Raw genomic sequence first — 26,800 nt, forward strand, 5'->3', positions numbered from 1 at the left:
GTGCCAACCTGCGGTTGGTGCTGCTGAGCTTGGATTTTCATCTGCGTCCTTCAGGATGACCTCGGCTTCTCAGACTTCCCTTTCCTCCCCCCGTGCCTGACCGCAGCCCGCGGGAGGCCGTGGGCTCAGGGTCACAGGGACTTACAAAAGTCGGAAAGCTCCAAACTACAGTCCACACTTTACTGCCAACAATCATACGGACACCCGATGCTTAAGGCTTCTGGTTCTGGTCTGTGAGGCCTTGAGTTCGAGTTCCTGGGTTGGCCAGGGCAGGCCGGGGCCTCGCTGCGTCCTAGCCCGAGGCCCACATGGGCTCTCGACCTTCCTCTGAGTCACGGCTCCTAAGCAGCCCAAGAAGCAGACACTCTCGGAGGAAGTGGAGGCTCTGAACCGTTGTCTTCCCGAAGGTCTCGCAGCTGCTGCTGGAGCCACATCCACATCCGCGTGCAGGACTGCGTGGCTCCGGGCCTGGCTCCCAGACAGCCCCCGCCTCCGCTTGGGGCTGGCGCACAACCGCATGGCTTGGCCCGAGGAGCCGTGATGCAGTAGGACAGTGCCCCGGGCAGGGGCAGGTTTGGTTTTGTTTTCTGTTTGCCGGTTACTTATTCATTCCCAAGTGAAAATGATCAGGTATCTTGAATCCTTAAACTTCAAAATGTAGAGTTTCAAGAACAAAGTAAAAATCACCCTAAATTCCACCAACTGGAGAGACTGCTAACAGTTTGGTGAACAGATTTCCAGACGGCTCCGTGTGCATGTGCGTGTGTGCGCGTGTGTGATTTTATAATGGGATCATACACTGTTTCATAACCTGCTCTTTTTACTCAACAATATGTCACAGAATCTTTCCACTTCAGTAAATATAGCTCCATCCTCCGGGTGACGGCTGCAGACTATCCAGTGTATTTCGTTGCAAATTAAAGGACGCACCATCTCTTGCGGACCCAACCCTCTACGGCCGGGATTTACCTGGTTTCCGATGTCATGCTGTCGCAGAAAGTCTAGGCTGAGCACCCTTACGTGTCTTCTTGGCCACCTGTCCACCTGGAATATGCCCATCTTCGGGCACATTCTAGGAGGCTGATCCTAGACAAAGACTCTCATAGCCCCGTGGCCTCATTCCAGCAGCAGAGTCTTGCTGTCCAGGGCTCCTCCCTGTGGATCCAGTGGCCTCCCTCCCGGGCGGATCCGCAGAGACGCGTGCTTGGGATGTGCCTGTGTCCCTGGGCAGCTCCAGGTAAGGGACCCCGGGGGTCCTAAGCCAGCCGCACAGCACAGGGGTTGACCCGTGACCTGGCCGACACAAGTCAGAAGGGCCTTGGCTTCCGCCTTCTCTCCGCAGGCTCTGTCCCTGAACGGCCACCCACCCGTCTCCGGGGGCCGTGGGAGAGGCACACAGGCCTACAAAGCTCCTGTAGGGCTTCTTCCAGGGACAAATGTGACCCCCTTGGCAATGCCGGGTTGAATTAGTGCTGACCCCTCTCATTCTGTGTTTAATTCATTAACTCGAGAGGGAGAGAGGAGGGGGGAGGGGGGAGGGAGGGAGAAAGTCCCCCGCAGACTGTGCACTGGGTGTGGAGCCCATGCAGGGCTGGTCTCACGACCCTGAGACCGTGGGGTCGGGCATCTACCTGACCGGGCCACCCGGAGACAGAGAATGTCGAGCAGCCTCCATGCCCAGCACGGGCCGACGCAGGGCTGCGTCCCAACAACCCTGAGACCCCCGGCCCCACCTGAAATCAAGAGTCTGGTGCTTAACTGCCTGAACCACTCAGGTGCCCCTCGTTCTGTTTTAGGATCTCCCTTTGGCTGACGCTGATAAAACCCCAGGATGTCACCATTCCCAAGGTGACGGCCTGCCCCGTCCCTGAGATCCCCCCCTGATGCCCAGCGCTTTCCTCTGGGACAGGCTCTGGGTCTTGATTCTGAGCCACAGAAGGGGACCCGGGAGGCCCCGCAGACCGGGTGGTTCATGCCCACAGATGAAGAAACAGGGGCCCAGAGAGGGCCTGTGACGTTCCCGGAGTCCCACAGCCTGCCCCACGGCCAGGATGAGTCCCAGGGCCCATAGTGGCCTTTCCACTGGTATCAACGTCAGGGGTACATTCCGCTGACACAACACCCATCAGCAGTCGGGGAATCGGATTAGACCAGTCGAGGCCTGGGAACTGCTGCGTGACCCCGGGGCCCCGCCTTCCCCTCAGCTCTGCTCACCCCCCTTTCCCTGCGGCCCACAAAGGAGGCGGCCGCCCCGTTTTCTGGCTTTCACGGCTGATTTCTGGGCAGGGAAGGGGGGCCCATGCCCGCCCTGCTGCTTTTAAAATGCCTTCCAAGGGTGCCTGGGCGGCTCGGCGGTTGAGCGTTGGCCCGCGGCTCAGCTCGGGATCCCGGGGTCCTGGGATCGAGCCCCACCTGCGGGGGGGGCGCTTCTCCCTCTCCCTCTGCTCCCCCTGCTCATGCTCTCACATGCTTTCTCAAGTAAACATCTTTAAAAAAAAGCCCCCCCGCCCCCCCTTCCTGCAGCCCACGCCCTGGAGCTGCGCGGAGCTTGCCTCAGCCAGAGTTGGGCGGCCTCAGCCACGGAGAGTGGGTCGCGGGCCGGCTCGGAGCTGCCAGCAAGGAGGTGCCAGCAGGAGAGGGGGCGGCCGCGGGCAGACCGCCGGGAGCTGCGGGGGGGGTTGGCTAAGAATGCCCTGCCCGGACGTCCGCAGCCCCCCCAGGGCCCGAAGGCAGCTGCAGCAGCCAGGGGAGAGCGGGCCTCCCCCGCTGGGGGTTTCGGGCTGTGGGCAGCTGGGAGGAGGGAGAGGGCTGCTCTGGGCACAGCCTCCTTCTGACCTTGCCCTCTCCTGTGGGGAACCCCCCAGGGCCGCTGGGGCTGGAGGGGCACCGCCAGAGGGAGGGGACTGAGCTCAGGCCCTCGGCTGCCTGGCTGGGCCCGGGCTGGGCGACGGCACCGGCTGCCCCCGGCCGAGCCGCCCCCTGCCCACCCTGGGGGCTGCGAGGTCGCCCTTCAGAGCCAGGCGGCCCGGTCACAGCAGCGGCGGCCAGACGTGCTCATTCCTGGGCCTGGGCTCAGAGGCTCAGAGGCTCAGGGGCTGGGGCCGGCACCTGCCTTTTAACAAGCCCTCCAGGTGGTTCCGACGCGCTGGGGTTTGGGGCCGCAGGTGCACTGACTCTCCGACCCAGGGGCCGGGAGCAGCAGGGGCAGGAGGAGCGGGAGCGCCCTCCGGGCCGCCATCCGACATGGGCGAGAATAGCTGCGGGGGCTCGAGGCCGGGGGCCACCCAGACCTCCCGTGCTTAGATCTGGGAGCTGGGCTCGGGGCAGCAGAGACTACGGTGACCGCAAACGTGGGACCAGAAGGCAAGTTTCCTGAGCCCGAGGTAAGTGATCTATCCTTTTATCCAACTTGAAATACCTTTTTTAAAAAAGTCATGGCCTTTACACCTAAGCAGGCACCTGCTGGCCGACTTGGCCCTAAGGCGCCGTCCTCGAAGTAAGCCGGCCAAGGAGGCCCTGGAGAGGAGGTGAGGGTAGGGGTGAGGCCTCACCTGGACGCGCTGAGGGCCTGCAGGACCCGCCTGTCCCTGTTGGGGAGGCGAGGGGGTCGCTCACACGGTCACTGTCCCCGTTTCCAGCACACTAGCGCTGTGGCCTCTCGGGGTGAGGGCGAGGGCAGGCGCAGCGGGCCTTACCCTGACGTCCCGTGTCTTCCGGGGCCGCGGGCACAGGACGGTCAGTGCACAGCAGGCCGCTGCCCCGGCCCTGGGTTGGGCCTGAGACGAGAGAGCCGCCGGGGGCTCCTCCCACGGGGCTGCAGATTCAGGGGTCACAAAGCAGAAAACTTAAAGAAGAGGCACCTGTCCTACTTTGACCGGCCATCCCCTATAAAGACGTGGCCCGCCGGGTACGAGGCGCCGAGGGAACGGGCCCGCCGCGTGGCTCACCTGCGCCCCCTCCCACGCAGGCTGCATCCCACTCGCGGACCGCGTGAGCCCTCAGGTGAGCTTACCCCACTTCGGCGGACGGCGACCTTCTGCCCACCCTCTGGGGGGGCCTGAACCAGTCGCAACCCTGGAGCTGGCTCGGGGCCCTCGGGACAAGAAGTCGAAAGCCTGCTCTAGAGGTGGCCACGGGCTCGGGGACCACGGCATTTCCCGGACTGTCCCCCGTGGGTGGCGCGGTCAGAGGCGGGGTGCGGCGGCCTCCGAGGCCTTGCTTCTCCCAGCGCGGCCATGGGGCGGCCCGTGGGCCCCACCGGAGCGCTGGTGACACGACGATGACGACGGCCTCGCTCAGGGCCAGCGGTCACGGTCTGGCTCCCGGGACACGCACGTGCACACGGAGGCTTGGACGGCGCCGCTCCGAGGCCCACCCCGGCCCTGCCCCCGGCCCCTGTGCATGTCCTGACAGCGGACACCGATGCCCGGTGCCCACGGGGCCAGCACCACCCGGGGGCCCGGGGTCACCGCTGGGGGCTGCTCTGGGCGGCTCATTGTCCCCGGCCGCGGCCCCCACCTCCCCCGGAGGGGCTGAGCGCACCCACCTTGGCCCCGGGGCCTCTCCCGGGGATTTGGGACCGAGGCCGCCCCACCCGCCAGGCCCCGGAGCCGGGGCCACAGCGGCCGTTCGGGGAGGCTCGGGGCCTGCAGGGCCACCCGCCACCTCCCGGGCGCTGCTGTGCTGAGGCCCCCCCAAGTGCTGCAGACGGCTCCTGAGGACGGTCCCCCAGCTGTGGGACAGGGCAGGCGCCCAGGGACAGCAGCTCCGGGAGAGGCCTGGGGGTGCCGGGGACCCGGGGGCCTCCTGACCCCGAGCGCAGGTGGGGGCGGGGGGTGTGGCTTCCCTCCCCTCCAGGGACTTAGCAGCCCACGTGCCAAAGCAAAGGTGTGGGCGCTTGTTCTGGAGACGCGGGGGGGTGGGGGGGGTGGGCGGTGCAGGAGTTTGCCTCCTGTCGGGTCCCCAGGAGAGATGCCCAAGGGGCCGGGGGCAGCCGAGGTGTGCTGGGGGCCCCTCCGGAGGGGGCGGGGGGCTCAGCAGCCGGAGGCCTGGAGCAGGGCCCCAGCAGGGCCGGGCCGGCTTCCCCCCCCAGACCAGCGGCGCCGAGTTTCCCCCAGAGTCCCAGCCTCAGCAGGTTCCGGGTTCTTCGGTTTTATTTAAAAAGCCAATCAGCTCTTGCGGGCGCAGCCTTCGATCGCTGGGCATTGCGGCCCCCTCTGCCCTCTGCCCTCCGGTGAAGCCCAGGATCGGGGAGAAGAGGACCTCGAAGTTCGGGACCAGTCACACGGGTGTGTCAAAATCGAGCGCAACTGGCGGAAACCCCGAGGCACTGACAATAGGGGATTCAAGGGCCAGATCTTGGTGCCCAACGTGGGTCACGGGAGCGACGAGAAAACAGCACGTGCTGCCGCCCGGAGGTTCCGGAGGCTCCGAGGGCACCGCTCAGGGAGCTTGAAGCGCGGCTGAGGCGCCACCAGTCCGAGCCAGGCTGCGGAGCGAGGAAGACCAATAGACGGCTTGTGTGCGGGTCATACTTGTGTTAATAAAACCATAAAACTGCAGAAAAACACAACTGACCAACCAGCGTCTCTTTATCTTTTATTTGCACTAACACGGGGGGCCCTGCGCTGTCCCCGAAAGCTGCGTCCCCAGGCCGCTCTTCCCGTGGCTCACGGCCGCCGCACACCTGGCCGCATGCGCCCCCCCCCCCCCATAAATCTCCCTTAAAGAAAAGAAATCAAAGGATCCTCAGGTCCGAGAGTCGCTGGCTCCCGTCAGCGAAGAGGGTACAAGCCCGGCTGCGCCCTCGCGTGCGGGCGGCGGGCGGCCTGCGGCCCCCGGCGTGGGGACGGGGCCTCCTCGGTGGCAGGACCGCGGCCAGGACGCTGCCAGGGGCCTCCTCGGTGGGGAGCCGGGGGCGTCCTCGGCGCGGACGGGGGCGAAGCGCCAGGAGCCGGCCTATCATCGGGGTCCCCGGGGCCCCCGCAGACGGAGACGCAAATAGCTCCAGGCCCACGCGGCTCCGGGCTGCTGCGAGGGCGGCCTCCTCCCGTTCCTGCTCGTTTCTCGGGGAGAATTCAGAGGCAGCGCTGGCAGCTCTGGAAACCTTCCTGGCTCCCCAGATAGCCGCGGCCAAACGGGCACCCTGACTCCGGGGGGGGGGGAAGGCGGCCCTTCCCCTGCTCGCCCGGGGGGGCTCCCGCTGCTGCCCACCGGCCGAGGCCTCCCCCCACCCCAGCTCTTCCCAGGGCCGCCGCGGCCTCGGGGGCCTGGGCCCTGCTCCGGGGCTCCCTGGGCGGTCCTCAAGGCCGGGCCCCGTCGGGAGGCACCCGCTCTGCTGGGGGCGCGGGGGTGGCTGAGGAGTCGTGGGGGCTGCAGGGCGCTGAGCCGGACGCTCAGGAGGGGTGCGCCCTGGGGAGCGGGGCCTGTCGGAGGACCCCTGGGGGCTTAGCCCCGCACACCCGGGTGCCCCGTGGGCAGCACCGTGGCCAGCGCCACAGACGGGCAGAGGGCGGCACTGCGTGGGCCCCACTCCCCGGTGGCCGTCCCGGGACAGAGCCCGCGTCCCAGGAGGGAGGCCGGTGGTGGAGGGGCCCTGACGAGGGGAAGGGGACGGCAGGGGACGGCAGGGGACGGCCCTGGGCAGGGAGGCCGCGGAAGCCCGGTCCCTGGGGCACTTGCCCTTGCCCGGCGGGGGCGGGGGGGAGGCACCCGTGGGACGCAGGGGCTGGGCTCCCTGGTGCCCACCCGCTCGGGGCCCCTCCGTCCTCGGCCACCTCGCGGTCCCTGGCGTCGGCCGGGAAGGGCCCGAGGGCCGGGCTTGGCGGGCGGTGGCGTCAGAGGGCGGGGTGCAGGAGGCCCGCGGGGAGGCCCAGCAGGAGAGGCAGCAGCGGCGAGGACAGCCGGGGGGCCGCTGGGGGACCAAGCACAGGTGCTCAGGGCCTCGGAGCCCCGCAGCGCCTCCCGCCCCGCGCCCGGCCTCCCTGTCGGCCCCAGCACCACTGCTCCTTGCCCTGCTTCCCTGCGGCCCCTTTCCTTCCAAAATGCGCCTCCCCGTGTATCTGTGCAGCTGCCATAATCTCTCCGCGCCACATCTGGCACCGACAGCCTGGATCCAGGTCCGTCCGGGTCACACGGGCCCGGCTTCTGCTGTCGGTGGTGTTCCCTGTCCTCACCACCGTCCACCCCCTTCCCCACCCCCCGCCTCACCTCGAGAGTCGGTAATCCCCCCGGAGCATCCCCCCTGCACTCGAGGATTTGGGGTGGAAGCCTTGGAGGGATGCTGTGGGCGGGACGCGGGGTCGCGGGGCACCTCCTCTTCCCCTGTGAGGCGTGAACCTGCCCGCCCGGCAGCCAGGCCCTACCTGCGCCCGAGCACTGCTGAGACAGCATCCCCTCCAGAGCTGCCGCGTAGTCCGGGCCCAGCCACTCTCGGTACGTGGCCTTCTCCCTGACAGGCACCATCCGGGTGGTGGCATCCTTGAAGAGCAGGTCTTGGCCGTGATAGTTGGAGGAGTCGTACATCCTGAACCCGTTCTTATTGTGATCATCTCCAAACAGGTCCTGAAAGTACCACAGGCCGACCTGCTTTTCCTCCGGCCTCAGCAGGCCCACGCAGGAGCTGCTGGCTGCCACGCGGGGCTCTGCAGACAGTGAACCCAGGAGCAGGGGACCTCGGGGCACCGGGGCCGACTGGAAACCCTAAGCCCGACCAGTCAGCTCAAGCCAGCATCAAAGGGACTTGGAGTAACGAGACGATGGTAGTGCCACAGTATGAGGGGTCCAAGTGGCCATGAGGCCTTCGGGGGCTCACAGACACTCCAATATCTGATGCCAGGTCGGCCTTCCCAGGAAAACGTGCACGGACACAAAGTTCTTCCCCACATCACCTATCACTCGGCGGGGGGGGAACGTGGGGAGGGGGGCCCCGGTGGTTGAGAACCAGGGGCCCTGTTATCGGAGTCCGGGCCCTTCCAGGTGTGCGTGCAGCCCCCAGATCTGCAGGTGGACTAGATGTAGGCCGTGAAGGAAGGACAGGAGCTCAGGAGGGCCTCTGAGGAAACGGAAAGTCTGAGGCGGCCACTCGGGGCAGTCGGGTGGGCAGCTGTCCACATGGGGGCCGGGGGGGTGACGGCAGGGCCGACAACGTCCACACACAGACGGCTGTTAAGGGCCCGGGGCTGGGTGATGTTGACCGGAGGGCACGGACAGGTGAAGAGGGTGTAGGACTGAGCCCAGGGGCGCTCGGGGGCGGTGGGGAGGCCGGGGGGGGGGGGTGGGGGGTGGGGGGGGGCGGGGCGGGGGCACGGGAGGGGCAGCTACAGATGCCTGGGAGGAGCCCCGGGCAGGTGCGGACCTGGAACGGGGTGGGGGGAAGCTCCTCTGGCAGGTGGGAGCTGGGGCCAGTGCTGCTAGGGGTCAGGGAGGTGATGGGACTCAGCCCCATGGGCCACTGTGCTGCTCGGGGCAGTTCGAGCCCTGGTGAGGGCCCGTCTGGAGCGGAGGGACCCGAGGGGAGCAGGTGACACTAGAGAGAGGACTCCCAAAGGAGCCTTGCTCTAAGGGGGGGTCACGGCCCCTATAGGATGTGGAACCAAGAGGGCCCTCGTTTGTTTTTGGTTTTTAAGGATCGCAGAGACCACAGCACGCTCGTAGCTTGGTGAGAACCGGCCGCTGAGGGGGGGCGGCGCAGACGCAGAGGGAGAGCTGGAGGAGAGGCCTGACGAAGTGAAAACCTCGGAACTTTCCCCAGGCTTCCTCGGGTTGTTTCAGGTAAACCGAGGCACAGGGCCCGGGGTCACCTCACTGCCCACCCCCCGGTGCCGTCGCCCGGCCCCGGCTCACCTGGGCCTTGTCCAGCAGCCCATACACGGCGTAGACGTTGGTATCCGGCCTGACCATGACGGCGTGGGGTGGTATCTGGGCCAGATTGCAGGCTGCGAACTGCGACACCTCGGCCCGGGCCCCGTTGGGACACAGCAGCTCATAGTCCTCGGACCTGAGCCCAGCAGCCCAGGGCTCAGAGTTGTGGCCTGAGGGGATGGAGCAGAGCGACAGGGGAAGACACAAGACACAAGCTCTGCTCCTGGATCCCCAGATCCTTGCCGGGGCAGAGGTGACAATGCCTGGCCAGCTCCCAACTCCATGCCCCAGCTGCTCTGCTCTAGGCCAGGACCAGCGGACCCAGCAGGGCCATGACCCTGGGAAGAGCCACCGCTGGAGGGAAGAGGCGGTACCTGTACCGGGGCAGGTACTTCACGGGCACCTGCTCTGTCCTCAAGACAGTAACGTCAGATGAGCATGGTCACCCCCATTTCACAGGAGGGAAAACTGAGACTCTTAATCCCTCCCAGGCCAAGAGCCCCAACTGTGTGTTCCAGGTCTTGGACCTGAGGTGTGTGGGGGGCTCCTGAAGGTGGCTGACCTCTTCCCCCAACAGCCCAAGATCTCAAACCGGGAGAGGTATGACATCAAGGTGTGAGATGGCAGTTTCAAAGGCAGGTCTAGGGGTGGGGCCCGGGAAGCTGTGCGGTTTTCTTTCTTAAGGTTTATTTTATTTATTTATTCATGAGAGAGAGAGAGAGAGAGAGAGAGAGAGAGAGAGGCAGAGACGCAGGCAGAGGGAGAAGCAGGCTCCATGCAGGGAGCCCGACCTGGGACTCGGTCCCGGGTCTCCAGGGTCACGCCCTGGGCCACAGGCAGGGGCTGAACCGCTGAGCCCCTCCCCCCCACCGGGGCACAAGGTGCCTTCCTGCCCTGAGGTTCTGGGGGCGGTTCTGAGTGCAGAAGACTGGACCCCCAGCGTCGGGGGTTCAGAGCCTGGCTGGGGGCGGGGCACAGAGAAGGAGCGGCCGGGAGGTGCTGGAAGCAAACAGCCTCTGGTCTTCAAGAGGGCGTAGGCGCTGCGAGGGGATGAGGCACCCGGTAGGACCAGGTGTGGGCTTGGGGGCCTGGGGCAGAGGGATCCGGGGCTCTTCTCCCAGGGGGGCCCGGGAAGGTGACTCCAGAGAAGGGAAGGCACCCCGGGGGGGACGGGGCTGAGCCCTGGCTCCCAGGCCCGGGGGCTGCGCGGGGAACTGTGCAGAGATGCCCCAGCAGGGCCGCCTCCCACCCGACGGAGGTGGCGTTTCTACCATTCGGGGGGATGGAGACTCTCTGGTCTCTAGAGCAGTGAGGACCCTAACGAGTCCCCCAGCGGACGCGGCCCGGGGCCTGCTCCGCCCGAGGGCGCCTGGGAGGCTGGGCCCGGGTCACGTCGGCGGCCCCCGAGACTGGCCCGGCGCCCGCACCTACCGTTCGTGTTGTCGAAGACGGTCGTGTGCTTGACGAAGGCCACGTCCCCCGCGCTCTCAGCCAGGCACCTGCGGGCAGGAGGCCGAGGTGGGGGTGGCGGGGGCGGCGGGGCCCCGGGCTGCGAGCGGGCCCAGCCCACCCACCAGGCCGCGTACCTGAAGGCGCCGCGGTGGCCGTAGTACCTCTCCTGGCTGCTGCCCACACACTTGTTGCGGCCACGCTCGTCCCCCACGCAGAGCGCGCACAGCGAGGCCGGGTAGTTCTTGGCGTTGTTGACAGGCACGCAGCTGGCGCTGAAGAACTGGCTCACGGCTGGGGCGGGGGGGGGCACTGGGTAAGGGGCCGTGGGGGGCCGCGGGCCCTGCGCCCCCCCCCCACTCCCCCCAGCGCAGCGGCACACCTCTCCTCGGTGACTGCAGGGACGGCGGGCACGTGGAGGCTGTCTGGACACAAACCCCATGGGCCGCCCCCGCTGGTGGTCCGCCAGCCCTCCCTTGGGCTCCCTCGGGGATGGGGAGCTCACTACCTGTAAGCTACTCCGCGTGGGAGCGGGAGAGCAGCCCTGACGCTCCCTGTCTGGGTGCTCGCCGAGGTGGGTAGGAAGAAACGTGGGTTTTTTGTGAGGTGCCAGACGGGACAGAGGTGCATGCACAGTCAGCCCAGGATGTGCCAGCTTCCTGCTGCCTCCCTCTCCCCACGACTGCGTGTGACTTAGCACGCGGGGAGCCCTGGGGTGGCATGTGGCGGCTGCCTGGCAAGTGCGTCTCCTCGGCACTCGTGCAGGTGGCGGCCGGGGGCTGCTGGGACACGGGGACAGCCCCGCGCTGGGAGGTGACCCCACCGGGCCCCTCGTACCTCCTGCAGCCCGCTCCCCCTCCGCAGAGCAGGGGACACTGGCCCCCTCCCAGGAGGGGGGGCTGCCGTGTGGATTCTGTGGGGACAGGCGGCCTGGCCCTCGCCCCTGGCCCCAGCCCCGCGGACCCCGGAGGGAGCTGGCCCGGGTGCGCTCCTGCGGCCGTGGTACCTGTGAGGACGTCGCAGTCCCTGGGCCGGAGGAAGCCCCTCTGCAGCAGGGCGCCCACGGGGATGTCCCAGCCCGCGGGGCTGCCCAAGCCCGGGTGGCACGAGCGCCTGCCCCGCAGCTCGTCCAGGGAGAAGGCGTCCGAGCTGTTGCGCTTCACCACGGCCACGGCGAAGTACGAGCTGCTCGTGTCGTCCGCTGCGAGGAGGGGACACCAGTGAGGCCCTGGTCGTGCTCCCCGGGCCTCGGTGCAAGGGACCCCTGCCACCCTCACCCTGCCCCTCAGTGGCTCCTGCCACAGAGCTGCGGCCGCGTGGACTCTGCTGTGGGCTCCGCTGTGGGCTCCGCTGTGGGCCCCGGCCTGTCCGGTCCCCAGGGCCGCCCCAGCCCTCGGCTCCGTCTCCGCCAGCCTCCGCCTGGCCGCTCCTCCCCGAGGGCCTGTCCTTCCTGACACCCCGGTGTGACTTCTCTCACCTCCCGGGGGACAGGCGGGGTGCAGCTGGGGACGCAGGAGCAGCTTTCCTAAGCCCTGGGACTAGCCACATTCCGGGGGGGGGTCCCTGAGGTCACCATGTGGAGGGGGCCGGGCCCTCCCTGGAGCCTTGACGGCTGGGCAGCAGCCCGGGGAGGCACCTGCTGGGGCGGCCACACGCTCGCCTGCTCCGGGTGGCCTGGAGCGGCCGCTACGGGGTCTTTATAATTGCGAGGGGCCGTCACACAGCCAAGGACACCGGAGAAGGCGCACGCGGCCTGCGAGGCCCAAGGCCCGGGCACGTGCAGGAAGCGGCCACCGCACTCACGGGCATAGCGCTCCCCCGCCGCTGGCACCAGGCCGTGCTTCTGTCCCGCCAGGTAGGTGTCCTCGCCCCTCAGGGTCACGGCGTCGATCTGCCCGGCCTGAGGGACACATCGAGAGGTCACAGACCAGAGAGGGTGCGGGTGCTCGCCCGGGGAGCCCCCCCAGGTGTGGGCGGGAGAGGTGCTGCTTGGGAGCCCCCCGAGGGACGCAGGCCGCCATCGCCCGCCGCCAGGCCCTGCTCCCAGCAGACTCTTGTGCCCCCCCCGGGGCTCAGGCCTGGGTGGGGGGTCCTCAGGCCAGCGCCCGGGGCCCGGACGGCACCCCCAGCCGGGTGCAGGACGTGTGCGCCAAGTGTGTACGCGAGCAGCGGCTGTGCGACCTGCCACGTCTCAGGAGGCTGCGGCTCGGTGGTCAGAGCTCAGCCCCAGGTGCCACCCCCCCCACCCGGAGCTCCCCGCGTCTCCCACGCTCCACTCCACCGCCTCATTCCGGAGCCTCTGGGTAGGAGGCCCCTGGGCCCGAAGAGGGGCTGCAGCGTCCAGGCCCCAGGGGAGGCGTGCGGCGGGGGGGCGCCCGCGCCCAGGCAGGTGCCCCACGCTGCTCAGGCCCAGCGCGAGGCTGCGAGGTCCTTGAGCCTGGAGGGGCTGCGTCTGGGGCCACGTGAGGGGCCGCTCCTGCCCACCCCCCCGACCCAGGACCCCACCCGGGACCCAGTCAGCGGCCGCTCCCTTCCTGGGCCTCTGGGGCTGACGGCTGTGGGGGGTCGAGCCACTGGGCGCCTCCTGGAGCCTTGGGAGCCAGCGTGTCTGAGCCTGTGGCTGGGGTTCGGCTGGCAGCGCCCCGGCCCGTTGTTTGCGCCCAGAGCCGTCTAAGGAGCCGTCCCCCTGCCTGCAGGCGCCGAACCCTGTGACCCAGCCACTCCGCGGGGCGGCCCACCCTTCTCCCCCCTTCCCCCGTCCCAGCCGCGTCCACCCCACCCCAGCAGCCCCCCTACCCAGCCGGGGCACCCGGGGGCGGGTTGCTTCTCCGGCCTCTCCCAGCTTCAGCCTCCACACCTGATGGTGATCACACCCGCCCCCAGGGCCCCGTGAGGGTAAGTGAAGGGTCCGCGGGAAGTCTTAGCACAGCGCGTGGCACACGGCGTCGCACGCCCGGGGCGTCATCTGCCCCGATCCTGGCTCCTGCTATTCCTCGACGTCCACGGGCTGCCTGGCTGGGGCAGCGTGGACACTCCTGAGGGGCACTGGCGTGGCCTGCACTTGGGGGTGGCCCGGAGAAGGGCTCCTGACCACAGGCCCCAGCGACTGGCTCTTAAGGGAGGAGGGAGCCTGGGTGGTGCAGCCGGTTCAGCCTCCAGCTCTTGGGTTGGGCTCAGGTCATGACCTCAGGTGAGACGGAGCCTCGTGGGGGGCTCAGTGAGGAGTCTGCCTGAGAGTCCCCCCCCCCCCATGTTCTCGCTCTCTAAGAAAAATAAATAAGGGGCAGCCCGGGTGGCTCAGTGGCTTAGCACTGCCTGCGGCCCAGGGTGAGCCTGGAGACCCGGGATCAAGTCCCGCATCAGGCTCCCTGCACGGAGCCTGCTTCTCCCTTTGCCTGTGTCTCTGCCTCTCTCTGTGTCTCTCATGAATAAATAAATAAAATATTAAAAAAAATTTTAATTAAAAAAATAAATAAAATCTTAAAAAAAAAACAAAGAGGAAAGAGAAGGAGCCCAGGAACCCAGGGGCTGCTGGGACCCCCGCGAGCCTGGCAGCGCCCTGACGGCAGCGCCCCAGGGCCAGGTGCAAGTCCTGGTCCCAACCCCTAGGTCGAGAAGCAAAGCAGGGCGAGCCGCAGTGGCCTCCAGCAGGGCCAGTGCTCTTAACTCCCGGTGGGGAGCATGTTAGTGGGAGCAGGACCAAGGCCATGGCTGGGCAGTGACAGCTTAGAGACAAAGGCAAGGACGGGACACAACGGGAGACAGCAGGGTGCGGTGTGCTCCAGGCCTGCCTCGCCGGCCAGCCTCAACTTCCTTCCTCTTAAGAGATCATGACCTGAGCCCAACCCAAGAGCTGGAAGCTTCCTTACCTCCCCCGCTCAGCGAGGAAGGGTTCCTGGACCCCCGAAAGGAAGCAGCCGTCCCCCTCTCCGCGCGCCCCACCTGCCCTGCCCCGGAGTGGTGGCCCCCCGCCAGTCCTTCCTCCTCCCCTCTTCTCCTTCGGGTTGTCCCAGGACACTCCTGCCCAGGCTGCTGTCTGCTTTAGACCAGGGGCCTCGGGGGGAGAGCGCCGAAGGGCCCGGCACTGCCACTGCCCGTCTGGGCGCGGCCCCCACCTGGATCCGTTCCATGCAGTGTTGGGGAGACTCTGCCGACACGCACTGGATCTCTGGCTTGAGCCGCTGCCGGCTGAAGGCCACGGCCATGTCTCCGCACTTCTGGATCTCGGGAGTGGACAGCACACACCAGCGCAGGTAGTGGGGCAGGCCTGCGTGCGGAGCGGCGGTCACCTGCCTGCTGCAGGGGCTGCCCCGAGCACGGCCCGGGAGCACGTAGGACCCGTTGGAAGTCCTGTTCCCCACCCGCCCCCCTGGCTGGACGGAGTTGTCTGACGCTCCGAGCCTGTTTCCTCTTACAGAAAGGGGAGGACTGTGCCTCTTTCAGGGGCCGTGAGGGGGCCTGAGGCAGATCGTGGCTGTCGCGTGTCTAACCGAGGGTCATGGCACTTCCCTGGCTGCGGGGGGCGGGGGGCCCGAGGCCCATCTGTAGACCACTGCAACGGTCAACCCCTGAGCCAGGGCCTTGGCTGCGGGGTGGGAGGAGGGGGAGTGAGGCACTGAGCGGAGAACGTGCTGGGATCTGCCGAGCTAAGCGGGGAGGGCAAGGGCCTCTCCCCGAGATGGTCCCGGATCCCACCCCTTGGAGCATATGGGGCATCGGGGATACAGCAGCCCATGCAACTCGGGAGCAGCCTCCTCCCCAGACACCCGGAAGCGGGAGGTGGAAGCAACTGGCTCTCGCGGAGGCCAAGGGGCACCGCTCTTGGGGTGAGTGTCCTTTGCCAGCGGCCTCCCCAGGTGGACGTACGGTTGGGATCACAGAGGAGACCCTTCACGGCGTGCAGGTACTCGCGGCCCAACCAGGCCTCGTAGGTCTGCGTGGCAATGGGCACCAGCTCCGAGGTGGAGTCTTTGAAGAGCAGGTTCTTCTGGCCGTAGGCCTCGGAGCTGAACATCTGGAAGCTGCTGCCCTCCTGGCTGAACAGGCGCTGGGGGGCGGGGGGCTGCTGAGGCCTTCCCCCCTCCCAGGTCCCTGCCAGCGCCCCCTCCTGCGCCCTCTGGGGACCAGGGCAGGCGCCACCCCCCTTCCGTGTCCCCCGGGGCTTCCCTTCGTCACTCAGCCGCCCGGTCCCCGACGGTGGCTCAGCCCCGGGCCGCCTGACCTACCTGGCCTTCGTTCAGCAGCCGGAACACGAGGCCCCCATCCGTGTCGGCCCGGACCACCACCGCGTGGGCAGGCACGCGCGCCAGGTGGCATCGCCTCCACTCGGTGACGTCAGCCCGGCTGCCATCCCGGCACAGCAGCGCAAAGTCCTGGGACAGCAGTGCCTGGCCCCAGGACGGAAGGGTCCTCCCTGGGGAGACGGGAAGCCCATGTGAGCCAGCGCCTGTGCGCGGGGGGCTGCGGGAGGGCCCGGCCGCCTGGAGGCTGGGGCGTGGAGGCCAGGAGCCGAGGCCGGGAGTGGAGGCTGGGGCGCGGAGGCCGCGACCTCTTCCAGGAGCTTGAGACCCAGAACCCAGGAGGCAGAGGGGCCGGGAGCTGGCCCGTGGGCCCCGGGTCTCCAGGGACTGTTGCTGGCATCTCCTGCCCCACAGCTTCTCCCGAGGACACGGCTCTGAGGGAGCGGATGGACGGACAGACGGACAGGACTACGCGTTAACGTTGTAAAGGGAAGAGAATCCGAGGAGCTCAGGCTGGGAGGGATGCACTGGGAGCTCCCTGCTGCGCGGGGCGCTGAATCTGGCTCTGAGCAGAGGGCAGGGCAGGGGCCAGGGCAGGGCCCAGCCGGACACAGCGGCCCAGAGCGGCCCCCCAGAGCAAAGGGGGGCACCCCAAAGTCAGCCCGTGTATTAATCCAATAGTCACCTACTGATATTCTGGGACATTTCCCCCAAGTCCTTTTTTTTATTTTCTAACCATTTCTAACATGGTTAAGGACACACCTGATTGGCATTCTAGCATCCTACTTCTTCTTCTTCTTCTTCCTTTTTTTTTTTTTTTTTAATATTTATTTATTGGGACACCTGGTGGGGCTCAGCAGGTAAGCGCCTGCCTTTGGCCCAGGGCATGACCCCGGGGTCCCGGGATCGAGTCCCACATTGGGCTCCCAGCATGGAGCCTGCTTCTCCCTCGGCCTGTGTCTCTGCCTCTTTCTCTGTGTCTCTTGTGAATAAGTAAAAAAGAAGATAAAAGATTTATTTATTTATTTGAGAGAGAAACAGAGAGTCTGGGTGGGGGGGGGGGTGCTGAGCAGACTCCCTGCTGAGCACAGAGCCCTGATACTGGATTCTATTTCACAACCCATGAGATCATGACTTGAGTCAGAATCATAAGTCAAAGAAAGGCTCAAATAACTGAGCCACCTGGTGCCCTACTGCTTAAAAAAAATTATTTATATAAGTAATCTCTACACACAACATTGGGCTTGAACTCATGACCCCAAGATCAAGAGTCGCACGTTCCACGGACTGAGCCAGCCAGGGGACCCTTGCATCCGACTTCTTTTTTTTTTTTTTTCACTTGTCATTTTAAAGTATTTTTCCCACCCTTCTGGAAATTTTCCATAAAGCTCATTTATAATAGGCAGATTTATTTGAAAGAGTGAATAGCAACACCAGATAGGAATATTAAGAAGACTAATTTTAAGACTGTAACTCAACAGATGGTCTTACACAACAATATTTTTATGACTTTAAAAAATTTCAAATGAGAACAATAAGCCTCTGCTAGGAAATAGGAGGGGTAAAAATAATTTGTGGGGTTATGAAAACTCTTCACTCTGAAGCTATTTCCAAACAAAACCCCCATGGGTCCCCTGGGTGGCTCAGGTGGGAGCATCTGCCTTCGGCTCAGGGCGTGATCCCGGGGTCCTGGGATCAAGTCCTGCATTAGGCTCCCCGCAGGGAGCCTGCTTCTCCCTCTGCCTATGTCTCTGCCTCTCTCTCTCTGTCACTCATGAATAAATAAATTTTAAAAAATTAAAAAAACCAAAGATTTTATTTATTTATTCATGATAGAGAGAGAGAGAGCGAGAGAGAGGCAGAGACACGGGCAGAGGGAGAACCAGGCTCCATGCAGGGAGCCTGATGTGGGACTCGATCCCGGGACCCCAGGATCACGTCCTGGGCTGAAGGCAGGTGCTCAAACCACTGAGCCACCCAGGCTGCCCCATCATCAACATTTTAAAAGGGCCAATTTTCGGGGCCCCTGGGTGACTCAGCTGGTTAAGCATCTGACTCTAGATTTCAGCTCAGGTCATGATCTCAGGGGCGTGGGATCGAGCCCCACGTTGGGCCCTGCACTCAGCAGGAGTCTGCTTGAGATTCTCTCTCTCGGCTTCTGCCTCCTCCCTCCTTAAAATAAATAAATAAAAGAGCTAATTTTAACACAATATATCCCTATTCTTTCTCCACCTTTAACATTTTCCTCTGCTTGATCTTGAGACCCAAGTCCCAGCTGCCCATTTTTGTAGGAACATCTTGCTCTGGAGCTAATCTTATGTGCTTCCTCCTTTTTCAAATCATTTTTTTCCCCTTTTTCAAATCTGGTTCATATTGTTTGCCTTCTTGAATGTCATACCACATGATGGACCTTCTGCTTTTAAAGGTAAAGGTCATGATAAAAAAAAGATTAGGATAAAAAAAAAAGACAATGATCAGACATTATTGAACTGGCAAAACTATAGTCAGAAGTGTTTGCTGAATGCCACGAGGGAGCATCAGGAGATTTCTGGATGGAAGGTCAGGCACAGTCACCATCTTGATTGTGGTGGTGGTTATTCAACTGTGTTTTGGGCAAAACGCACGGAACTCTATTTCCAAAAGAGTGCATTTTGCTGCATGTGAATTACACCCCAGTTTAAAGAAATAAATAATCCTTAAGCAAATCCAAATTAGGGGATGTTCTATAAAATAACTGGCCTCACTCTTCAAACATGTCAATGCCGCAAAAACAAAGAAAGATTATGAAACTGCTTAGAAGCTAAAGGAAAGTAAAGAGACCTAACAACTAAAAACCATGTGTGATCACAGGTTTGGTCCTGACAAAAATTGCTACAAAGGACAGAATTGGGACAGTTAATGAATCTGGAATACGGGCTGCAGATTAGATAATAGTATTTTTTTAAATTTTTAAAATATTTTTTATTTATGATAGTGACAGAGAGAGAGAGAGAGAGAGGCAGAGACACAGGCAGAGTGATCCCGGGTCTCCAGGATCGCGCCCTGGGCCGAAGGCAGGTGCCAAACCGCTGCACCACCCAGGGATCCCTAGATAATAATATTATGTCAATGTTACATTTCCTGAAATCGGTAACTATACGGTGGCCAGGTCTCCATCTCCTTGTTTTTTTGGAGCTACACACTAAAATATTGAAGAGTGCCTTGCAGGCTAATGTACTCCCCCAGAAACGACACATTCAGGTGTGGAAAGAACGATAAGGAAAGAATATACGCAAGTATAGGAAGGATGATAAATCCAATACAGCAAATGCTAAAAGTCGGAATCTGGATAACAAATAAATGAGGGGGGCAGGCACCTGGGTGGCTCAGTTGGTTAAGGGTCTGACTCTTGATTTTGGCTCAGGTCATGGTCTCAGGGTCGAGAGAGGATTCCCTCTCCCTCTCCTTCTGCCCCTCCCCACCCTCTAAAAGAAATAGATACATAAATCTTTGGAAAAAAAAAAAAGGGAGTTCTTTGAATTATTCTCGCAACTGTTCCAAAGCTCCATTATTGCAAAATAAAAAATGTTAAATGACAACGATCTAATGGATGTACACGCAGCACTGCCCCGATTTACCAAGACCTCCCTGGGGGTGGGAGCGGGTGAGAGTTTGCTGAGACTCAGAGCCCAAAGCAGAGCAGGGCGGAGCCGCCTCCGGCAGCTTCACTCCACTCCTGAGACCCGCTGCTTCCTCTCGGGGAGACCTCCAGGGCCTAGGCTGGGCTGCGGGGAGCACTCACCGTCAGTGTTCTCCAGCACTGTGCTGTGCTTCACGAAGGCCACATCCCCCGCCCCTTCCGCCAGGCACCTGCAGGGGGGAGTCCGTGAGCGCCCCCTGGAGCTCTGTTCCGGGGGTGCCCGTGGGGGGAGCGGTCCCAGGGCCTAGGTCCCCACTTTGTTTCCTGTGGGGCTTCGCCAAGTCGTGGAGGCCTCCGGCCTCTACCACCTGGACAGTGGGGGGAGAAAGTCGCTGCGCACAGGGAGACCGGCTTTATGATCAGTGTGGACGCTGCACAGCCCGCCTCGGGCCCTAGCGGGTCAAGAGCTGTGCCGCTCAGGGTGTTTGGAGGAGGAGTCGGCCTCGAGGGAGGGGATCGGACAGGACGTCTCATGCGACACCAAGCCCCTGAGTGGAAGGGACCAGGACTTCTGTGTTCCCTGCCGCAGGGCTCACTGTCCGGAGGGAGGCAGGCCCAGGCCCACTGGGCGAGCCGGGACGGAGGGGCCCAAGTCGCTGCTTGTAGGACCGAGGACTGCTCTTCCCTCCGCGCCCTGCCCCACGCCGTATTTACGCGGATCCCACCCGGGGCAGGGGCACTAGCAGGCTCCCCGCGTCCAGGTGGAGACACGGAGGCCAAGGCGGCTCCGGGGGCTCCAGAGGCTTCCGACCGGCCCCGCTGAGCCTGTTCCCTCATCTGCGGACCGAGGCGGCCGCCCCCAGCCGGTGGGGACTCTCCTCTGGCTCCGAAGGGCAGGGCCGGCCCTAATCGGGGGCCCAGCCAGCTCGAGGTGTCAGGACTTGGGGGCTCCTGCCCCCCCCCTCCCCGCCGGCCGAGGCACCAGGGAGAGGACAGGAGGGTGGCAAGGCGGTTTCTGTCATTTCCTCCGAAGCCCTCGCCCCTAAGTGCGCTCCGCGGGTCGGGTCTGGGAGCGAAGCCGGCTGGCGCTCGGGCGGGGGTCCCCCGACTGGGCAGGCCGTGCCACCGCCCTGGGGCCTGGTGCCCGCCGTGTGTCCCCCCACCCCGCCCCTCACCGGAAGGCCCCGCTGTAGTCGTAGTATCTCTCCAGGGGGCTCTTGTCGCACACGCCGTCCCCGGCAGCGTCGCCCCTGCACTGGCGGCACAGGGAGTCCGCGTGGCCCGTCTCTGCAGCCCCGGGGACGCAGCTGCCCCCAAAGTAGTCGCTGACGGCTGCGGGAGGGAGGGAGGTTGGGAGGCCGGGAGGGAGGGAGGTTGGGAGGCCGGGAGGGAGGCTGGGAGGGAGGGAGGTTGGGAGGCCGGGAGGGAGGCCGGGAGGGGGGGAGGTTGGGAGGCCGGGAGGGAGGCCAGGAGGGAGGCCGGGAGGGACGGAGGTTAGGAGGCCAGGAGGGAGGCCGGGAGGGAGGGAGGTTGGGAGGCTGGGAGGGAGGCCGGGAAGAAGGCCGGGAGGGAGGCCGGGAGGGAGGCTGGGAGAGAGGCCGGGAGGGAGGGAGGTTGGGAGGCTGGGAGGGAGGCTGGGAGGAAGGCCGGGAGGAAGGCCGGGAGGGAGGCTGGGAGGGAGGCCGGGAGGAAGGCTGGGAGGGAGGCCGGGAGGGAGGCCGGGAGGGAGGCCGGGAGGGAGGCCAGGCAGCCACAGGCGGGCCCAGGCCCCGGATGGCTCAGCCCAGGCCACCCACGGGCCCCTGCAGGCTGGGGGGGAGCGGGGGTGGTGGTGGGCTGCAGCGGGGCCGACAGTGGCTTGGGGAGGAACACCCGTGTCCCCGGGGCTGCAGAGGCTGCCATCCCCACACCCCCAGGCCAGCTCCGTGCGATGAGGGCGGCAAAGGAATAGCCACGTCGCGACTATGACCTCACGGGCCACGCGTTTCACAACACGGGAAGGCAGGCGACGGCAACAGGGCCTCCCAGGCCAGGTGGGGGCCGCCTAATGGCTCAGGGTCCCCGCCAGCACCGAGGCCCTGTGGCCCCCCGTGGGCAAGTATTTACCCTGCGCCTCAGTCCCCGCCGCCCGCAGGGGGAGCAGGACGGCCCGGGCCAGCTCCGCTCCCTGCTCGGGGTCCCCACTGGGGCTCCCCTTTCTGGCCCACTCCGGCCTCCCGGCTCTGAGCCTGCAAGAGCCGGCCCCCCGACCCCATGCACCCGGCACCCCGGAGGACACGCGTCCAGGCCCCGTGGCTCGGGCCGGCCTCCTCGAGTGCTGCCGCAGCAGGCACGTCCGCACCTGTCTGTGGGCACGTGTGGACCGCGCCTGTGTGTGTGTGCACGTGTGTGCATGCACCTGTGCATATGTGCACGTGTGGACCGCGCCTGTGTGTGCGTGCACATGTGTGCATGCACCTGTCCGCGGGCACGTGTGGACCGCGCCTGTGCGTGTGTGCATGTGTGTGCATGCACCTGTGCATATGGGCACGTGCGGACCGCGCCTGTGCGTGTGTGCACGCCTGCACTGCGTGTGTTGTGAGGGCAGCCTGAGGGAGTCCCCTGTGAGGGCGGGCAGGACACGCAGAGCCCCCGCGGGGCAGCCTCACCCTTGAGCACATCGCAGCCCATCACGGACAGGCGGCCGCTCTCCACCAGGTAGCCCACGGGCACGTTCCAGCCCGCTGTCCTGTTGAGGCCCGTGTGACAGGACCTCACCCCCTCCAGGCTGTTGATGGTCACGTTGGAGCTCCTCTTGACCACGGCCACGGCGTAATAGGAGGTGCCGACCTCTAGGAGGGACGGGAGAGGCGTGAGGGCGGGGGGGGAGCAGCCGAGAGGGAAGACAGGTGTGGGTGCGTGCGTGCGTGCGTGTGCACGTGTGCATGGATGCACACCCACGTGTGCACGCTTCCCGGTTCCCGAGAGCGCGTGGGTACGACCCACATGGCTCATGGCGAGACCCCAGGCTCGCGGTCTCACGCGGTGGACATCGCCCCGAGAGGCTCTTTCTCCCCTTTCCCTGCCAGTCACTGGCACTTGCCGCTGGGTCTGCATCTGTGCTGCAGCTCTGCAGCTGGCGGGGGACACGGGGGCCCCCAGTCTGTGTCTTCCCGAGTCCAGGCCCTTCAGGGGAAGGGCACCACGGTCATGGGGAGAGGAGCGGTGGGAGGCGCAGGCGGGGCAGGCAGGACCGTCACCCAGATGGGCAGAGGGGCTCACAGGTGCTGGGGGGGCGGCACGAGAGTGTACGGGGAGCTAGCAGTGCGGTCCCGAATCACCCGGAAACTTGAATGGGGTGCATGTGGGCGGGCAGGGGTCCCCAGCCTTGCGGGCCATTCAGACAAGACGGGGATGATTTACCTACGGGGACGATGAGCAGCGGGCATCGCACCCCCCCACCCCCGTGTGCCCCGCAGGGCAGGATGCCGAGATCAGAATGCCGTTGAGTTCTAGAAAATAAAGCCGGGGTTCTGTCCCGTGCCCTGAGCTAGCCTCTGCCACCTGAGCAGCCTGGCCTCTGCCGTCCTCTGATTTACCCACCGTGCCCTTCTTCCCGGTTCCCTGAACCTCCCAAGTTCCTTCCCCCCGGGGCCCTTGTCAGGGTCCAGGTTAAATGCCACCTCCTGGAGAGGCCTTCCCGAGTGCTCCGTTCCAGTAGGTCCCCCCACATGCCTTCCTTTCCTCCTTGTGGGCTCTACCTCCTTCACAGCACCTTCCACGGTCACGACTACGCTTCCTTGCGTTCTGTTCACTACCTGGTGGCTGCTCTCTTGGGCTTACCACTCTGTGCTCATGCCTGGCATACAGTAGGCGCTCAATAAGTGTGCTGAATTAATTAAAGAGGAAGAGTGGTGTTTGGGGCCAGTGAGGCAGGGCGTGCTCTGGCCTTGGAGTGCAGGTGCTAGGCTGTGCCCTGAGCCACCTGACAGTCACCCATTCACCAAGGGGCCAAGTGAGCACCTGCGCGGGATACCAGGGACCTAGGGGTGTCAAAGACGAGGACCAGGCCCTCCTCGAGGGGCCCACTGTGCCGGGGACAACTGTGCCGGGGACAGAGAAAACAGGACAGAAGACGGGATCCTGACAGAGTGAGTCAGAGCTCCGGGAAAACAGGAAAGAGAAGCTCTTTCGGGCCAGGGGAGGGGTCAGGGGAGACCCTTAGAGGTGACAGCGAGCCGGGCCGTGACTGGGGCTAGCCCTTGGACACGTGCAGGTCATGGGCGAGCTTCCCAGGGGCAGCCGGGTTAGAGCACGTGGGGTGTGAGGCGCAGGGACCGGGGCAAAGGAACTCCTAGTCCTAAGCACATACCATGCAACAGGTGTGCACCTGCTGATTCATTTAGTCTGTGGGACAGGACCGGGGCCGCTCTCCCCACTTTACAAGCTATGGGGTGACGGGATTCCCGCAAGGAAGAACGGACTCGAGTCAGCCCTCTGTATCTCTGGCACCCCTGCTCTGAGCGGGGGGTCGAGAGAGACTTAGTGGGGGGGGCTTGTGTAGGTCAGTCTGGCCTGGACCCCAGGACTGCTGTGGGGACAGGGCTACCGACCGGCTTGAGGCTGCAGGTTGCGCGGGGCCTGGCAGGGACACGCTGCGGGGACATCCTCGCCGCCCGCCCCCAGGCCGCTCCGCCCGCTGACCTTGGTCGTACACTTCGCCCACCACGGGCTTCAGGCCGTGCTCCTTCCCTGCCTCGTAGATGGCTCCGCCGTCCAGGGTGATGGCGTCCGCCTCCCGGGCCTGCCGGGGACACGTGCTCAGGCCAGCCCGGCCGCCTGGGGCTCGCGGCCAGCTGCTCGGGCCATCCGCTAGCCTGCCGGGGACGTCCCTCCTGGTCCTCTGGCCCGGGCCCTGCCCTGGCTCAGCCTGCACCAGGTAGGGGGCTCACCCTTTCCCAGGTCCCAGGTGACAGCTCTCCTAGGTCTAGGCTTGCCTTGGCTTCCTAATTATGTCATTAAAAATTATTACTCTTCTAGGGCTTCTAAGGGCTTTACACACCAAGGGCAAGTGAATGAATAAATCGGACGGTACAAAGTGGTGCGAAGCGCGACTGTGAATCTCCCTCATTTCCCTGCTTCTGAGCCCCGACTCCGCCGTTAACCCGTTTCTCAGGTTTCCTAGGACGCCGACCGAGGCCCCCGGATGCCCTCCTCATTGTTTTTTCTCCTAAAACAAATGGCAGGACGCTGTCAGCGTCCTGGGGTCGCCATGGCGTCTAGCTGGGGGTCCTGCCTTCCTGGCAGTGGAGCCTCACGCAAGCCCGCAGCCCGCGTGGGAGCTGCACTAGGTCTGCGGAGAGGTCAGGGCCCAGTGCCAGGGGACCCAGGTCCCCCGGCCCGCGCCTGCCTGGAGTCGGGCCCTGACGGCCAAGCTCGCAGCGGCGGTGCCAGCTGGGCCAGGTCGCCTGCCTGCTCCCTGCACCCCGCTCCCTGCACCCGGGGCTGCTGCCAGCCCCCTCCTGGGAACCTGCACAGCCCTCCTGGCGCCCCCGGGGGCCCCTCTGGGGTGGGTGTGCGGCCGGTGACAGTGTCCCCACTGTCGCAGGGGCCTCTCCTGGAGGGAGGACTGTGCCCGGGCCCCACCTGGGCGGGGACGGGCTGGCCAGGAAGCCCTGGCCCCGTTGCCTGGAGACTTCGGCCACCCGGAGCCTCCCCGTGAATGGAGCCCTTGTGGTGCCCCGTCGGAGCCCCCCTCCCCCCCCCGCCCAGCGGGTGGGGCGCTCACCGCGAGGAGCCGGATGCAGTGGTCGGCGGAAGGGGCCTGCACACACCCGACGGGCGGCTGGATCCCGGCGGCTCCGAAGGCCTTGCTCAGGTCGCCGCACTTGCGCTGCTCTGGGTCTGAGGTGGTGCACCAGCGCAGCTGCGCCCCGCTGAGGGCTGGGGGACGGGGCCCAGCTGCCCTAACCAGCGCACCTGGGTCCCACTGAGGGCTGGGGGACGGGGCCCAGCTGCCCTAACCAGCGCACCTGGGTCCCACTGAGGGCTGGGGGACGGGGCCCAGCTGCCCTAACCAGCGCACCTGGGTCCCACTGAGGGCTGGGGGACGGGGCCCAGCTGCCCTAACCAGCGCACCTGGGTCCCGCTGAGGGCTGGGGGACGGGGCCCAGCTGCCCTAACCAGCGCACCTGGGTCCCGCTGAGGGCTGGGGGACGCGGTGCCCAGCTGCCCTAACCAGCGCACCTGGGCCCCGCTGAGGGCTGGGGGACGGGGCCCAGCTGCCCTAACCAGCGCACCTGGGTCCCGCTGAGGGCTGGGGGACGGGGCCCAGCTGCCCTAACCAGCGCACCTGGGTCCCGCTGAGGGCTGGGGGACGGGGCCCAGCTGCCCTAACCAGCGCACCTGGGTCCCGCTGAGGGCTGGGGGACGGGGCCCAGCTGCCCTAACCAGCGCACCTGGGTCCCGCTGAGGGCTGGGGGACGGGGCCCAGCTGCCCTAACCAGCGCACCTGGGTCCCGCTGAGGGCTGGGGGACGGGGCCCAGCTGCCCTAACCAGCGCACCTGGGTCCCGCTGAGGGCTGGGGGACGCGGTGCCCAGCTGCCCTAACCAGCGCACCTGGGCCCCGCTGAGGGCTGGGGGACGGGGCCCAGCTGCCCTAACCAGCGCACCTGGGCCCCGCTGAGGGCTGGGGGACGGGGCCCAGCTGCCCTAACCAGCGCACCTGGGTCCCGCTGAGGGCTGGGGGACGGGGCCCAGCTGCCCTAACCAGCGCACCTGGGTCCCACTGAGGGCTGGGGGACGGGGCCCAGCTGCCCTAACCAGCGCACCTGGGCCCCGCTGAGGGCTGGGGGGAGGACGGGGGTGCCCAGCTGCCCCAGCACCCCGGCCGCCCGGGTCACCCCGCGGACGTTCACAGCGAGCCCGCGACCAGCCCTGCCCCTCCCCTGGGAGGACCGCGGCCACGGGGGCGTCCCAGGCCCGGGGGGTGCTCTCCGGCCCGGGGGCACCGGGGCGGCGCATGGGCTCCGGGCCCTTCCCGCCCCTCTTGGCGCCTCTCGCCCTGGGTCCCGGGGCCCCTCGGGGACGACGAGCGGGAACCGCAAGGGGCGGCCCGCGCCCCCCGCCGCCCGCAGCCGCCCCCCCCCCCGCCCCAGCGCCGCCGGCCCGGCTCCCTGGGGGCGCGGCGAGGGCCCAGGAGACCGGGCCCGCCCCGCCTCCGCCGCTCGAAGGCGCTGCGTCCCGAGGCCCGGCGCAGGCCGCCTCCTCCGGGAAGCCCCCCAGGAGCCCCCTGGGCTCCCCCAGCGCCTCCGGCTGCGCTCGGCCCCGCCCCCGCCCCTGCCCGGGGGGACGCGGCCTGGGGACCCCGCGGGGGCTGACGACGGCGTCGGGCCCCAGCTCCTGCCCGCGGCCGGGCCTCACCTGTGCGCAGCGCCAGGAGGACCCACAGGGCCGCGCTCGGGCCCCGCATGACGCCGGCGGGAAGCGCAGACCCGCAGCCAGGCCCCCGCCCCGCCCCCGCCCCGCCGCTTAAGTGCGCGCCGAGCCCCGCCCCGGGACTGGCCCCCTCCCCCGCCCTCGCCCCCGCCCCCGCCCCCGCCCCCGCCGGCCGTGCCCGGCCCCGGGCTGCCCCCGGGTGACCCGGGTCCT

The 26,800-nt window shown here is 66.0% G+C and overlaps 2 protein-coding genes and 1 long non-coding RNA gene across 4 annotated transcripts; 2 read left to right on the top strand and 1 right to left on the bottom strand.

Annotated features, from left to right (window-relative positions):
* The first annotated feature begins 1,110 nt into the window (after positions 1-1,110).
* Positions 1,111-2,641, top strand: LOC140594423 (uncharacterized). Its single transcript, XR_011995168.1, has 3 exons — positions 1,111-1,237; positions 1,797-1,848; positions 2,524-2,641. It is a non-coding gene; the product is annotated as an uncharacterized lncRNA (long non-coding RNA).
* A 47-nt stretch (positions 2,642-2,688) lies between these two features.
* Positions 2,689-5,576, top strand: LOC112913720 (uncharacterized). Its single transcript, XM_025990595.2, has 4 exons — positions 2,689-2,782; positions 2,865-3,350; positions 3,502-4,002; positions 5,165-5,576. Exons 1-4 carry the CDS (start codon positions 2,689-2,691, stop codon positions 5,464-5,466), a joined length of 1,383 nt encoding a protein of 460 aa, XP_025846380.2. The 3' UTR covers positions 5,467-5,576.
* Positions 5,577-6,369: 793 nt separating this feature from the next.
* On the bottom strand, positions 6,370-26,695 carry MELTF (melanotransferrin). Of its 2 annotated transcripts, XM_072726160.1 has the most exons (16): positions 26,573-26,695; positions 24,938-25,092; positions 23,854-23,953; positions 21,819-22,001; positions 20,346-20,502; positions 19,333-19,400; positions 15,537-15,724; positions 15,178-15,358; positions 14,427-14,578; positions 12,115-12,211; positions 11,318-11,512; positions 10,449-10,605; positions 10,294-10,361; positions 8,845-9,032; positions 7,365-7,563; positions 6,370-6,913 (listed from the first exon to the last, which is right to left on the bottom strand). In XM_072726160.1, the coding sequence occupies exons 1-16, from the start codon at positions 26,619-26,621 to the stop codon at positions 6,837-6,839; spliced, it is 2,214 nt and encodes a 737-aa protein (XP_072582261.1). In that variant the 5' UTR covers positions 26,622-26,695; the 3' UTR covers positions 6,370-6,836. The 2 variants fall into 2 exon arrangements, with proteins under 2 accessions (XP_072582261.1, XP_072582268.1); XM_072726167.1 differs by lacking the exons at positions 19,333-19,400; positions 20,346-20,502.
* Positions 26,696-26,800: the final 105 nt, after the last annotated feature.

Source organism: Vulpes vulpes, chromosome 1 (assembly GCF_048418805.1).
Source record: "Vulpes vulpes isolate BD-2025 chromosome 1, VulVul3, whole genome shotgun sequence".
Taxonomy (NCBI): Eukaryota; Metazoa; Chordata; class Mammalia; order Carnivora; family Canidae; genus Vulpes; species Vulpes vulpes.

Coding starts and splice junctions, on each gene's coding strand:
- LOC112913720 (XM_025990595.2), top strand. CDS start 2,689: ATGCCCTGCCCGGACGTCCGCAGCCCCCCCAGGGCCCGAAGGCAGCTG. Junction 2,783..2,864: donor CCCGCTGGGGGTTTCGGGCT/GTGGGCAGCTGG, acceptor GGAACCCCCCAG/GGCCGCTGGGGCTGGAGGGG. Junction 3,351..3,501: donor AGACTACGGTGACCGCAAAC/GTGGGACCAGAA, acceptor CCTCGAAGTAAG/CCGGCCAAGGAGGCCCTGGA.
- MELTF (XM_072726160.1), bottom strand. CDS start 26,621: ATGCGGGGCCCGAGCGCGGCCCTGTGGGTCCTCCTGGCGCTGCGCACA. Junction 25,093..26,572: donor CCTCCTGGCGCTGCGCACAG/GTGAGGCCCGGC, acceptor CCCGTCCCCCAG/CCCTCAGCGGGGCGCAGCTG. Junction 15,725..19,332: donor AGTGCTGGAGAACACTGACG/GTGAGTGCTCCC, acceptor CCGTCTCCCCAG/GGAGGACCCTTCCGTCCTGG.